Genomic DNA, 13,650 nt, shown 5'->3' with positions numbered 1-13,650 from the left:
TTGACATTCTGAACTCTTCTATTCTTTCTGACACTACTTTCTGCCACAAATTACATCTCGACAGCGGATAGCCTCAAACTGACTGTTTAAATTTGAGTTTAATTTCAACAGTGGAATTTCATTTGGATGATTAAATGTTGAAATCATACGACGAAGCCGTCAAAGGCTTAAGTCAAACTGCAGCATGCATATTTAATCAAACCCAACAGGCAGAGAGGTTTTGGCTTTGTTTTATTAGAAACCACAGTTGATCTGAGAACACACAATACACGGCTTTGAAAAAGTACCCACACTAAATATACAACCCACTGCAATTCATTTTTTATTTTTGGAGGGGGTAGTGAGAGAACCAGGTGTGCCAGCGTTTCTCGTTGCTAGGTGACCCGTGTGTATGCTGGTTTTTGTTACAGCCCTTTTGTGACAGCCTCTTGCTCAGTTAAAGTTGTTGAACACGTCTTTGAGTTCGATAATTTTTTTCCTTAAACTTGACGCTATGGTTTAGCTCATTATCGTTTTCTTTGTCTTCTAATTCATTAGCTAGTTTTAGGTTAATGGTCTTAGCCATGTGTCTATACTTTCACCTTATAGGAGCCTATTAATTCACCTCAGTCTAATTTTATCAGTACATTTTTATACGTCTCTGTATGTAAGTGTTTAATACAGCACAATGTGTGTATGGGACTATTTTTCATGGCATGGATAGTTATTTCTGACATAATGTGGCCTAAGGGGGTAAATAATCGCTGAAAACATCCATCCATCCATCCATTATCTATACCCACTTATCCTGGGCAGGGTTGTGGGGGGTGCTGGAGCTTATCCCAGCATGCATTGGGCGAGAGGCAGGAATACACCTTGGACAGGTCGTCAAACTCCCTCAAAGCATAAAAAGTATAATTAAGTAAAATGAGCAGATTGTTAAAATTTTGGCATTGCAATAGTGGTTGTAATGAAAACCAGCATACACAGGAGCCCCCCAGGACTGAACTTGACAACCTCTTGGGTGCACTGAGCCACCCAAGGCCCACAACCTCATCCTGGGAGGACAGTGTGTGGAACAGGCTCAAGATCCAAAATCGCTTAAAGTTAAATCAGTCTGTAAAGTACAGCTGCCTTCGCTGTGCCAATGGTTTTTATTTTTAAGACAGGCTGCTGTAATAGCAATACTTGGCTCCAGACCTCCGTCAAAATGGTGATATGTGTCCGATCAGCCCTCTATTAAAGGAGCCATGTTTTGAGATCATTTTGGCAGCTGGCTGACGGCTCTCTGGGTGCTGATTGGTGGATGCGAGTCTCACGCGCGTCTGCCCCCTATCCAGCGCTCTGCGCGTCCGCCTGTCTGTCACAGCTCGTCGTGCGCGTCCACTTTGACCTGCAGCTCCGCGAGGACGATCTTGCCGTCCGCGTTCTGGTCCTGGTTGGCGAACATGTCCTTGATGATGGCGTCGGGGTCCTGACCGGGTCGAAGGCGCCCTATACCCTCCGCCACCTGCATCTTGATGAAGGTGGAGAACTGGAGGAGGGGGGAGAGGAGACCATGCACTCAGTGGAGGGTCAGAGATAAGCTCTAAAATTTAAATGAATCACTGGAGCTAAAAAACACTGAGAACCAGCAGGCACTGTGGCCCTTTAGGACTGGAGTTAAACCTGCAGACACTGTGGCCCTCTAGGACTGGAGTTAAACCTGCAGACACTGCGGCCCTCCAGGACTGGAGTTAAACCTGCAGACACTGCGGCCCTCCAGGACTGGAGTTAAACCTGCAGACACTGTGGCCCTCCAGGACTGGAGTTAAACCTGCAGACACTGTGGCCCTCCAGGACTGGAGTTAAACCTGCAGACACTGCGGCCCTCCAGGACTGGAGTTAAACCTGCAGACACTGTGGCCCTCCAGGACTGGAGTTAAACCTGCAGACACTGTGGCCCTCTAGGACTGCAGTTAAACCTGCAGACACTGTGGCCCTATAGGACTGGACTCTGACAAGTGCTGTACAGCAGCGGTGCCCAATCTTATCCTAAAAGGGTCAATGTGAGGGCAGGGTTTTGCTTTGGCCCAGCAAGACACACCATACACACTCACTCTATTAGCTGCCATAGCAACAGCATTCTACAACAGGACATTCAATTCTGCACCGAGTCTGCTTATAAAACACATTTCTATGATTTCCTCATTTTGAAGGCCACCTGCTCAGGCTGGCAGTGCCATAATGCACAGGGCAGGCTACCACCTGCTCAGGCTGGCAGTGCCATAACACACAGGGAAGGCTGCCACCTGCTCAGGCTGGCAGTGCCATAATGCACAGGCTGCCACCTGCTCAGGCTGGCAGTGCCATAACACACAGGGCAGGCTGTCACCTGCTCAGGCTGGCAGTGCCATAATGCACAGGCTGCCACCTGCTCAGGTTGGCAGTGCCATAACACACAGGGCAGGCTGTCACCTGCTCAGGCTGGCAGTGCCATAATGCACAGGCTGCCACCTGCTCAGGCTGGCAGTGCCATAACACACAGGGCAGGCTGTCACCTGCTCAGGCTGGCAGTGCCATAATGCACAGGCTGCCACCTGCTCAGGCTGGCAGTGCCATAACACACAGGGCAGGCTGCCACCTGCTCAGGCTGGCAGTGCCATAAGGCACAGGCTGCCACTCACCTCCTCGAGGGGTACTTCATTGTCACTGTTCATATCCATGGCCGGGAAGATCTGCTGTGGGGTGTTTTTCAGCCATACAAAATTGTACCCCTCTGGCACCCCCTTCTGGAGATCCGTCAGCTCCAGCTCAAAGAACAGCACAGCGCTGCCAGGAACGCCACTTCCTGTGGGACGAGCACAGATCAGCACAACCAATCCCTGCACTGCTCCTACTCTACACATCAGTATGCTTTCAGTCTGATGCTCAGTCGCTATATTTAGGCTGTTATGTACCTACAGCATATTCCTGTTCTTCTTGCTCCTGTGAAAGGAATTTAAAGAATCTTGCCATGTTGGCCATGCAAGCTGCTCTGGATAAGAGTATCTGCAAAATAATAACAATAATAACAATAATTCATAAGAAATAATACTTCAGAAGAAACAGACCTACTGGCAACGCAGGTGAGACGTTTGGGACATACATTTTAAGTTGGTATTAAAATTTCAGAATTTTAATCTTTTATTGATTGGAATTGTATATTAAAAGAGGCTACTATCACTGGGTAGCTATAATCCTTATGTTAATAACTAATAATCAACTCAGTTGTAGTGAGGACATCATCAGCGCATTCATTCTATGTCCACTATCTCAATGATCCATTTAATTGTCCCGATGTCTTTGGCTGCTTCTTCAAACTTTCATTTTTTTCTCTCCTTATCCAGTATAACCTTCTTCTTTCTGTGAATGTTACCATTGTCTAAGGTGGTCAACCTTAGACTTAAGGTGTTTTTTTCTCAACACTGGTGCATATACTGTAAGTATCTTGTTTACTTTGTTTTTGGCTTTTTGGCTTTTGTACATATTAATAATTGCAAAAAAATATACATGAAACGTAGTTATGAATTTATATTTTCAATTCCATTCCATTCACATCGGTGATGATAAGGAGCTGAACTACACGTCTTTCTGTAACAAGGCATAATTGAATAGTGTAAACTGTTTAGTGTATACTTCCAGTTCCTACTTCCATGTAGCATTCAGTCACCCAGTCAGTACATAACTCTGGGACAAGGTTTGTAACTGAGGTTCTTCTGTATTAACCCTTTGAAAAGTAGGTTTTTCGGAATGTTTCCTCAAAATTCTAAGTCAATGTTCTAGAACTCCATTGCTGTCAATCACCAGTAGTGGTTGTTACATCAGAATGTTCAGTTAAGAAGATTCTAATCACATATTTGTGATCTCACACCTTAAAGGCATAATAATGAGGTGCTGTGCATCCATTTTGGGGTTGAGCTCACCTCCATACTCTCCATGGCCCAGATGAGGGGGAACGATGACCTTTCGCCTCTCTCCCACACACATGTTCTGCAGGCCCTTGTCCAAACCCTCGATCACCCTGTTCTCCCCAAGAACAGTCTCCTGTAGTTTGCCATTGTTCTCCCTTCACAGAACAAAGGGCCAGATTATTGGTTAATTTCATTTGCTTCCAGTCTCAATACATTGCTTATTAACACTATTAATGTAGTACATGAATGAAATACTATGATGGAATGTATATAACTCGCCAACAACCCATACCACTTAGCAGGAATAAAAGTATGGCTGTTTCCCTCGGCTGTGATGTAGCTGTGTATCTGAACGGTGATGTCAGAGCAGGAATAAGAGTATGACTGTTTCCCTCGGCTGTGATGTAGCTGTGTAGCTGAACAGTGATGTCAGAGCAGGAATAAGAGTATGACTGTTTCCCTCGGCTGTGATGTAGCTGTGTAGCTGAACAGTGATGTCAGAGCAGGAATAAGAGTATGACTGTTTCCCTCGGCTGTGATGTAGCTGTGTAGCTGAACAGTGATGTCACCCCATGACTCACGAAGAGTAGAGCAGTGTGCCGTCCATCAAAGAGCAGTTGTAACGGTACTTGATCAGGTCATTGTCTTCAGTTGTACGGTTACATTCCGCTGGTTTGTAGGTGACCTTGATGTCCACTTGGTCACTGGGGTTGTGGAAGTCAATTATGTGGACGTTAAAGATAAGCACAGCTGAGCCGGGGATGATGTCTCCTGGGATGTTATGGACAGGGACACAGGAGGAACAAGAAGTATGGGAAATAGGAAGAACAGGGGACATAGGAAACAGAAAGCGCAGAATACACAGGAGACAAGAAGATACAGGGAACAGAAAAAGCAGAAATTCCACTGAATTATTAACCAATGACCCGGAATTGCCACCAATAGGAGACCTGTACCTTAAACATGAGAACATGATGCATATCTAGTGTGACTTTATGTGACTTGACATAGAAGTACCTAAGCTTGACATAGAGCTATCTAAGATTCTGTCACAACACAAACAGTAAAGTGTCTAGCTCATCTGTCCTAAACTGTATGCACCCATTTCTCCCCCTGTTCACTTCCACATTCAACTTTAATGACTGACTAGTTGTCTCTCCACATCTATCCCTGATTATTGACCAGTTCTGGCTCCCCTCATCTATCCCTGATTATTGACCAGTTCTGTCTCCCTACATCAATCCCTGATGGACCAGTTTTGACTCTCCACATCTATCCTTGATGGATCAGTTCTGTCTCTCCACATCTATCCCTGATGAGTATCCAGTTCTGTCTCTCCACATCTATCCCTGATAACTGACCAGTTCTGACTCTCCACATCTATCCCTGATGAACCAGTTCTGTCTCTCCACATCTATCCCTGATGAGTGTCCAGTTCTGTCTCCCTACATCAATCCCTGATGGACCAGTTTTGACTCTCCACATCTATCCTTGATGGATCAGTTCTGTCTCTCCACATCTATCCCTGATGAGTATCCAGTTCTGTCTCTCCACATCTATCCCTGATAACTGACCAGTTCTGACTCTCCACATCTATCCCTGATGGACCAGTTCTGTCTCTCCACATCTATCCCTGATGAGTGTCCAGTTCTGTCTCTCCACATCTATCCCTGATGGACCAGTTCTGACTCTCCACATCTATCCTGATGATCCAGTTCTGTCTCTCCACATCTATCCCTGATGAGTATCCAGTTCTGCCTCTCCCTACCTAACATCTGACCAGTTCTGACTCTCCACATCTATCCCTGATGGACCAGTACTGTCTCTCCACATCTATCCCTGATGACTGTCCGGTTTTGTCTCCCTACATCAATCCCTGATGGACCAGTACTGACTCTCCACATCTATCCCTGATGGACCAGTTCTATCTCTCCACATCTATCCCTGATGAGTGTCCAGTTCTGTCTCCCTACATCAATCCCTGATGGACCAGTTCTGTCTCAACACATCTATCCCTGATGGACCAGTTCTGTCTCTCCACATCTATCCCTGATGTCTGCCCAGTTCTGTCTCCCTACATCTATCCCTGGTGGACCAGTTCTGTCTCTCCACATCTATCCCTGATGACTGTCCAGTTCTGTCTCTCCACATCTATTCCTGATGGACCAGTTCTGTCTCTCCACATCTATCCCTGATGAGTGTCCAGTTCTGTCTCTCCACATCTATCCTTGATGGGTATCAGTTCTGTCTCTCCACATCTATCCCTGATAACTGACCAGTTCTGACTCTCCACATCTATCCCTGATGGACCAGTACTGTCTCAACACATCTATCCCTGATGGACCAGTTCTGTCTCAACACATCTATCCCTGATGTCTGCCCAGTTCTGTCTCCCTACATCTATCCCTGGTGGACCAGTTCTGTCTCCCTACATCTATCCCTGGTGGACCAGTTCTGTCTCTCCACATCTATCCCTGATGGACCAGTTCTATCTCTCCACATCTATCCCTGATGGACCAGTTCTGTCTCAACACATCTATCGCCGATGGACCAGTTCTGTCTCTCCACATCTATCCCTGATGAGTGTCCAGTTCTGTCTCCTTACATCAATCCCTGATGGACCAGTTCTGACTCTGCACATCTATCCCTGATGGACTAGCTCTGTCTCTCCACATCTATCCCTGATGGACCAGTTCTGACTCTGCACATCTATCCCTGATGGACTAGCTCTGTCTCTTCACATCTATCCCTGATGGACCGGTTCTGACTGCACATCTATCCCTGGTGGACTAGTTCTGTCTCTCCACATCTATCCCTGATGACTGACCAGTTCTGTCTCAACACATCTATGCCTGATGATTGACAAGTTCTGACTGCACATCTATCCCTGGTGGACTAGTTCTGTCTCTCCACATCTATCCCTGATGACTGACCATTTATGTCTCAACACATCTATCCCTGATGACTGACAAGTTTTGACTCTGCAAATCTATCCCTGATGGACCAGTTGTCTTTCCACATCTATCCCTGATGACTGTCCAGTTCTGTCTCTCCACATCTATCCCTGATGGACCAGTTCTGTCTTTCCACATCTATCCCTGATGACTGTCCAGTTCTGTCTCTCCACATCTATGTCTGATGGACCATTTCTGTCTCTCCATATCTATCCCTGATGGACCAGTTCTGTCTCTCCACATCTATCCCTGATGGACCAATTCTGTCACTCCACATCTATCCCTGATGGACCAATTCTGTCACTCCACATCAATCCCTGATAACTGACCTGTTCCATTCTCCCCATAGGCCAGCTGAGGAGGAACAGTGATGCGTCTCTTCTCCCCCATGCAGACCCCCTGCAGGGCCTTGTCCATCCCAGAGATGATGTAGCCCATGCCAATGTAGGTGTCGTAGGTGTGGTTCCGCTGATAGCTGCAGTGAAGGTGAGACAGACAGGTTATAATGCCCTCCCTGGCTCTCTTTCATTCTCCATAGTCTCCTTGTGTTGCATTATTATCTATGGTGTAGGCAGGTGAAGACAAGGTAAAAATGATTCAACTAGAGACAATTCCATTTCAGACCAGTCAGTTCATCTTAATTCAGTCAATTCATTCAAATTTAAATGTCTGTAATGCTTCTCCAGGGAATGTTCATTTAATTAACTGAATTTTCAATTGAACCATTTTCAGGTGAACTAACATGAACTGACTGAACTAAAAGTGGAAATTCACCCCAACCCTGAAACCAGTAATAATGGAGAAGTAAACAGACAACTGAAGACTATAGTCTACTACTAACTGTAGACCAAGGTGGGTGCTACAAATTGGTGGTGGGTGAGGTGAGGTCCCAGTCATCACTGTAAAGCACTTTGAGTGTTTGGAAAAGTACCATATAAATTCAATGGTTCATTCAATATGTACCAGCAGACAGAGATGGTCTAGAGAGAGTGAACTGTCCCTGGACAGAGAGCACAATGTATTGAATGGCAAGAGTTCCCAGTAGATATCAAACATATCCACTGGCTGATAGCTGTCATTTTGAGGTGATTGGCATCAGCAAATGTTGGTAGGCAAAAACAAGTAAGTGGCAAGGCTCTGTCCAGCAGGGAAAATCTGGGCAATCTAGGGCCACACCTACTAGTTAGGCAGTCACACACCTGGGTTCTGTTAACTAATCAACACGGGGCTTAAAGCGTGCTCCTTTCTTCAGTAGGTGACCTGGAAACCGTAAAGCCGAGAGAGCGAATGAGTCAGAGGGAGAAAAAGCCTGGCTGAAAAGCTGACGTGTATTTACATTATATTACATTACATTAGCACATTGTTTTTGAACCCATGAGGGAAACGGGTGAAGCTGTTTGTTCATTTGTTTTTGTGTAAGTGTGAGTGCGCTCTTTCTCTTTCCGTGTGTCAAACTGCGGACAAAACCCGGATCTGCCGCGTCTCCCTCCAAGGGGTGTCCCACGGCGTAAATTAATATTTAGAAAGGCCCTTATTGCCAGACCCCCGGGGGCGCATTACAAATGCAATATTTTTAATTCCATTGGCCTTTGCAAACCCCATATCAGTCTGCAGCCACCACTTTCCTCACCTCACACCTGCACGTGAGTGACTCACCTGGAGTCGAAGAGGGTGCCGTCCTGGAATGTGCCGTTGTAGTGGTACCGGATGAAGTCGCCTGCCACCGACTTGCGGGCGCAGGGCTCGGGCACTTCCTGGTTATCGATAGTGATGTCATCCTTGGGGTTGAACAGGTCTACCAGGAGCACACTGAACACCAGACTGGCCTGGGGGGGGACCTCTGTGCCTGGGGTGGGAGGAGAAGGTTACACTGGTAAATTTAACACTGATCAGTTCAGCAGCTGCTCGCTTCGCTTGTGTTTTCTTCCGTCATCAGGGAGCAGGGAACCACCAGGCTGAGCTCCATTCTTCATACGTTGTCTGACTAATTGAGGTTATGATGGCTGCTGGAATCAACTAGCTCACTAACTGACCTCCAGGACTGTTGGTTCATCCAGTGTACTGTACATCGACTTGTTAATGAACTCATTAGCTTGAGCCAGTTATCACTCATCTAAAATAACTGCATGTTCCCATTTGGATTCAGAAGTAAGATCATTAGAATGCTGAGATGATGATTCAGTAGTGAAGTGTGCAGCTTATTTCAGAGTTACAGAGCAGCTGAATGGTACAATAAGGTTACAGAAACTCTTGCAAACAAATTTAACGCAGCCACATGGCAAAAATTGCCTGTAAGTTAAATGTGGACACTTACTTGAATTCAGTTTCTATTCCCGATCTGTGGCCCTGGAGATGGCTATCTCCTGAAATACAGCTGTTCTGGCACAGCTATGGGAGTAGCTGTGCATTCAGCATGGGTAAGGCTCCCTTTAGTGTATGAATTTAAAGTACTAAGGAATGAAATGGGATGAGAAGCAGGGTTTTGGTGACATCCCGGACTGAATTTAGCCCCTCCCACAGCGTCCCAACCAACGTAGACCAGTGTTCCCTATAAAATGAGCAGCTGTAGTTAGCTCTCTCTGTTATAAACTTTCTATTCTCTGTTTCTTCTCCATCCCAAATCTATAATGTCCAATTTGTAGAGACCGGTACAGCTGGGCTCTGGAGACAGATGTTGCCATGGTTACCATATCCCTGCTCTCCGTAGGCCAGGAAGGGCGGGATGATGATGGTCCTCAGCTCCCCCACGCACATGCCCAGAAGACCCTCATCCATCCCCGGGATGAGCTCGTCCTGCTTAACATAGGCGTCATACGTCCGGTTCCTTTTGTAGCTAAAGAGGTACATATAGGTCAGATACACACACAAACCCAAATATGCACACGCACATACATGCAGTCACAACTCCTCAAGCTTAAACACGTGCAGTTTATGTTCACACATCAGATTTTAGGTAACGCCTTTGAACATTACTGCATTACTGCAATAATTACAGATTAACAATACCTTCAGAGTATTACCATCAGACCACTACACACTCAGTGCACAATTCTTTCACAATGAACTATGCAACAGCAGTATTGTCTCATTCTTCACAGACAATCCGCCTAACTTCCTTCCCACTCACCCTTCCCCACCACACCCCGCCCCCTGTCTCTAAGCCCCTCCCCATCCTGCCTCACCTGGAGTCAAAAGTGGTCCCATCCAGCAAGGTGCCGTTGTAGTGGTACCGGACATAGTCAGAGGCCACCACGGTGCGCTCACAGGCCTTCGCCTTGCTCAGGGTGAACGTCTGCACCTTGTCCTCCGTGTTCCAGATGTCCAGCAGGACCAGGTCGAACACCAATATGGTGTCCGGTGGGACCACGTTCCCTGGGGGAGGGAGAGTCTGGATCTAGCACTGCTTCCCAGTCAGGAATGGGAAGACATACACTAAAATAACAAATACAACGCATGAAATGGCTCCCAAATAAATGAATCTGTAAGCTACGATCAAAATGGTAGAAGCACAGGTTGCTTTGAAGGTGGCACATATGAACAGGACTACATGCACGCCAATACATACTGCCAACATGTATTTGACACACTGTGAACTGCTTTTTAAGGCCTGCTCTGTCAGTATGGCCTTGCAGACATCTGGTGACAGCAGTGTGTTTGACTAAGAAGAGTGCATGTGGACTGCCTCTAATTTAAGAGACTTGTGTTGCTGGCTTGCCACTTTTCCCAAATTTTTCCAATCACTTTTGTTCCAAGTGACAAAGTGGCTGCCTGTCTTGCAGAACATCCAACCGGAATGACAACTCTGTATCCAGCTGTCTGTCTTTGGGCTCCTGCATAGTCTGTTCCACATTAAATTATATAGCAGGTGTTAGCGCAGCAAACAAACTGAAGTGAATGCTGTGTGTCACACTTTAATAACTGTTTCTTCTGAGCAAGCCAGTGAATGGGGTTTCAGTGTCTAAATCACACATAGGACATATATGCCCTATTCAACGTATAAATGAGAAATGCATGCAACATGCTTGACTGACCGGGCGACTCATCGACTGCTTTTCAGTGCTCAGCCTTTGTGAAAATATCACAGTGAAAATATCACTGCAGTTTTTCAGCATTTTGTCACCAGACCCACAAAACGCTCAAGGCAGCACTTAACTCTCATCTAATACCCAGTATTTGTTCACAACGCGTTTCCTTTATTTCTTTATTTGAGAGGAATTATATTTATTTAGTGGTACGCTGAAGTGTGCATCTCAGGACAGACACTACAGCAGAGATTCTATTGGCTTATTAGATACTCAGATCATGTGTCCCCAGCCCGAACCCTTCCATCCCCTCAGTTTCTTAACTACAGCAGGATGTGGGTGGTAAAATCTTCGTTGATATTATTATGTTTTTATCTGTACTTATTTTATGCTATGTATGACCCTATGTGCCCCCACCACACCGTTTGGTCAAGCCGCAACCCTCTTTTCGTTTGCATATTTGTGTTAATGACAATAAACATTGAATTGAATTGAAAAGGAGATTCTAACGCTACTTTACACCACAAAGTCACTTTCCTTTGTATTGCTCCATTATCACGCCCCTTATTGAATTTTTCAGAATATGCAAACTGCAGTGTTTTGGCATCAATGGGGTAGGTTGACAGAAATTTTAATGTTAAGAATATGGAGCGGAGACCTCTTCAAGCCTAGTAAAAATAAAAATGAAACCGACCCTTTTCTTACTTTTGCTACATATACGGGCAATGTAGAGAAACTGGGAATTGCCTCTATTTGACAATACCTACAGTGAACAAAATCAAAAGGCCAATACGAGTGGATACCGGATGGGCTGACTGTCTGTGGCTGGGTAAAGGGGCGGGGCATGGGGAAACGGGTTGGGTGGGGCTGATACCTGCTCCCAGGCTGCCGTACGCCAGGTGAGGGGGGACGGTGACCTTCCGGCGCTCGTTGACGCACATGCCCTGGATCCCGCGGTCCATGCCTGTGATGAGGCGACCGAGTCCCACCTGTCCAACGAAGGGGACGCCGCGGTCACGGCTGGCGATCGTAGGAGAGCGCAGGACAACAGGAGAGAATAACGGAATTACCATCCATTACCGCTACAAATGAACTCTGCACGTTTAAGGGAAAACCTAGCCTATACAAGTTGTATAGAGAGCTATTTTGTATATGATCGATCGATTTTTAAACTATTTTTAAATTGCAAGGTACCGTTACATAATTGATCTTAAGAATTAATGACAGTATAGTATTTCTATAGTATTAATGAAAAATAAAATGTCTTCTAATGTTACCACGATGGAATTGTTAACATGGTTCATTGAATTGATTCAGTGAATATCTCAACTGCATAATTAGCCTGCCATGTAAAAAGTCTGCGGTCGCCCAAAGTAATCTCGGTCCCAGGCGCTCAATCTCCGACAGATGTGATGTCACCGTTACACTAGCGAAATGCAAAATCTCGGCTACTTTATAACTGTAATCCCTGTCTAATGCCTATAGGTTTCGACTTGTGGAAATTCGATTTACAGTTAATATTTAGAGCCCCAATAGACAGAACGCAGACAGAAAACTTTGGTCAAAATGTAGCCTGTTAGCCTACACGCCAAAAGACGAAATTTAGAAGTTTAGAAAGAAATCTTGCATTTCAGAAATGCGCAGATATAATAAAGAATGCAACGTAAATAAAAGGCCAGTTGTTAATAGGCCTTTGTTACGAGAATGCTCTGCATGCTTATCTTAGATTGCATTATAATAATATAGCAGTAATTATTACGATTACATCTTATGTTTAAATAGTTTTTTCATCACTTGGCATATGCGTCTGTTCTAGTGTGACAAGGCGTCGCTAAAGTAAATCACTGCTGAAATGGTTTATCTGAAATAAAAATGGTGGTTTCAATGACACGTCTACGCATATTTCTGCAGACTGTGGACCAGTGCGGATGTCTTTCACATCTGGCCCGCGGTGATAGTCTACATGCAAACGATGAGGCGGGATTTGATCCGTTTTCCTCGGAAAGATTGTTGCATAGATTAACGAATTACCTAAAGTTGTTCATTTGTGTGGTGTACAGTAGCGAATCGCACATAGGACATAGCTTTAGGCTACTCAATGGGACCTAAAACCTACACACGGCTTGCAGGTTTGGCTGCTTTAAATCTTACCTCGAGTCGAACTTCTTTCCATCCATGAACGTCCCGTTGTAGTGATAACGCACATAATCGCCCGTTTGAACTTCTCTAGGACAAACTCTGGGTATGTCATATCGATCAATAATAACATCTTCTAACGGGTTGGTATGACAACCCACAAATACTTCTGTGAAACAAAGAAAAAGCAATGCATACCTCGCCTCCATCTTAAATAAATTATTCTGTCAAACTACGTTTGTGTCTCTTGAGTGTTCTGAAAATGAAGCTGGTCGAATCTATTTGTAAGATTGCTGCGACCCCTCCACAGCTGCCTGTCTGCGTATAGTTGCTGAAGAGAAGTGCATAACTTCACTACGCATAGACTACCGCGTTCATTTCCACTCGGGGGAGGGGGCATCCCTGCAAGCTCCCCCTTTTTTCCAGTTTGTGTAAACGTGTTAAATGGCCTTCGGCTAGCAACATGTTTTGGCTAGCCGTTTTGCCATTTTGAGGCGTAACTATTTCTCTTCCTAGTTTTAGGCTGTAACGTCCTGATCCCCCGTGGAATCTGCTTACAACTCACTTGTCAACATTAACAGTGAGATGTTTTATTTGATGAATGCATTAGCAAAGCGCGCAAGTTAA

At 45.4% G+C, this 13,650-nt stretch overlaps 1 protein-coding gene across 1 annotated transcript; it reads right to left on the bottom strand.

Annotated features, from left to right (window-relative positions):
- Positions 1-214: 214 nt before the first annotated feature.
- LOC135243257 (peptidyl-prolyl cis-trans isomerase FKBP10-like) lies at positions 215-13,626 on the bottom strand. Its single transcript, XM_064314949.1, has 10 exons — positions 13,039-13,626; positions 11,762-11,907; positions 10,048-10,237; positions 9,553-9,698; positions 8,522-8,711; positions 7,195-7,340; positions 4,493-4,682; positions 3,924-4,066; positions 2,646-2,809; positions 215-1,513 (listed from the first exon to the last, which is right to left on the bottom strand). The coding sequence occupies exons 1-10, from the start codon at positions 13,230-13,232 to the stop codon at positions 1,343-1,345; spliced, it is 1,680 nt and encodes a 559-aa protein (XP_064171019.1). The 5' UTR covers positions 13,233-13,626; the 3' UTR covers positions 215-1,342.
- Positions 13,627-13,650: the final 24 nt, after the last annotated feature.

Source organism: Anguilla rostrata, chromosome 17 (genome assembly GCF_018555375.3).
Source record: "Anguilla rostrata isolate EN2019 chromosome 17, ASM1855537v3, whole genome shotgun sequence".
Taxonomy (NCBI): Eukaryota; Metazoa; Chordata; class Actinopteri; order Anguilliformes; family Anguillidae; genus Anguilla; species Anguilla rostrata.
This window is presented reverse-complemented; position numbering and strand designations above follow the sequence as displayed.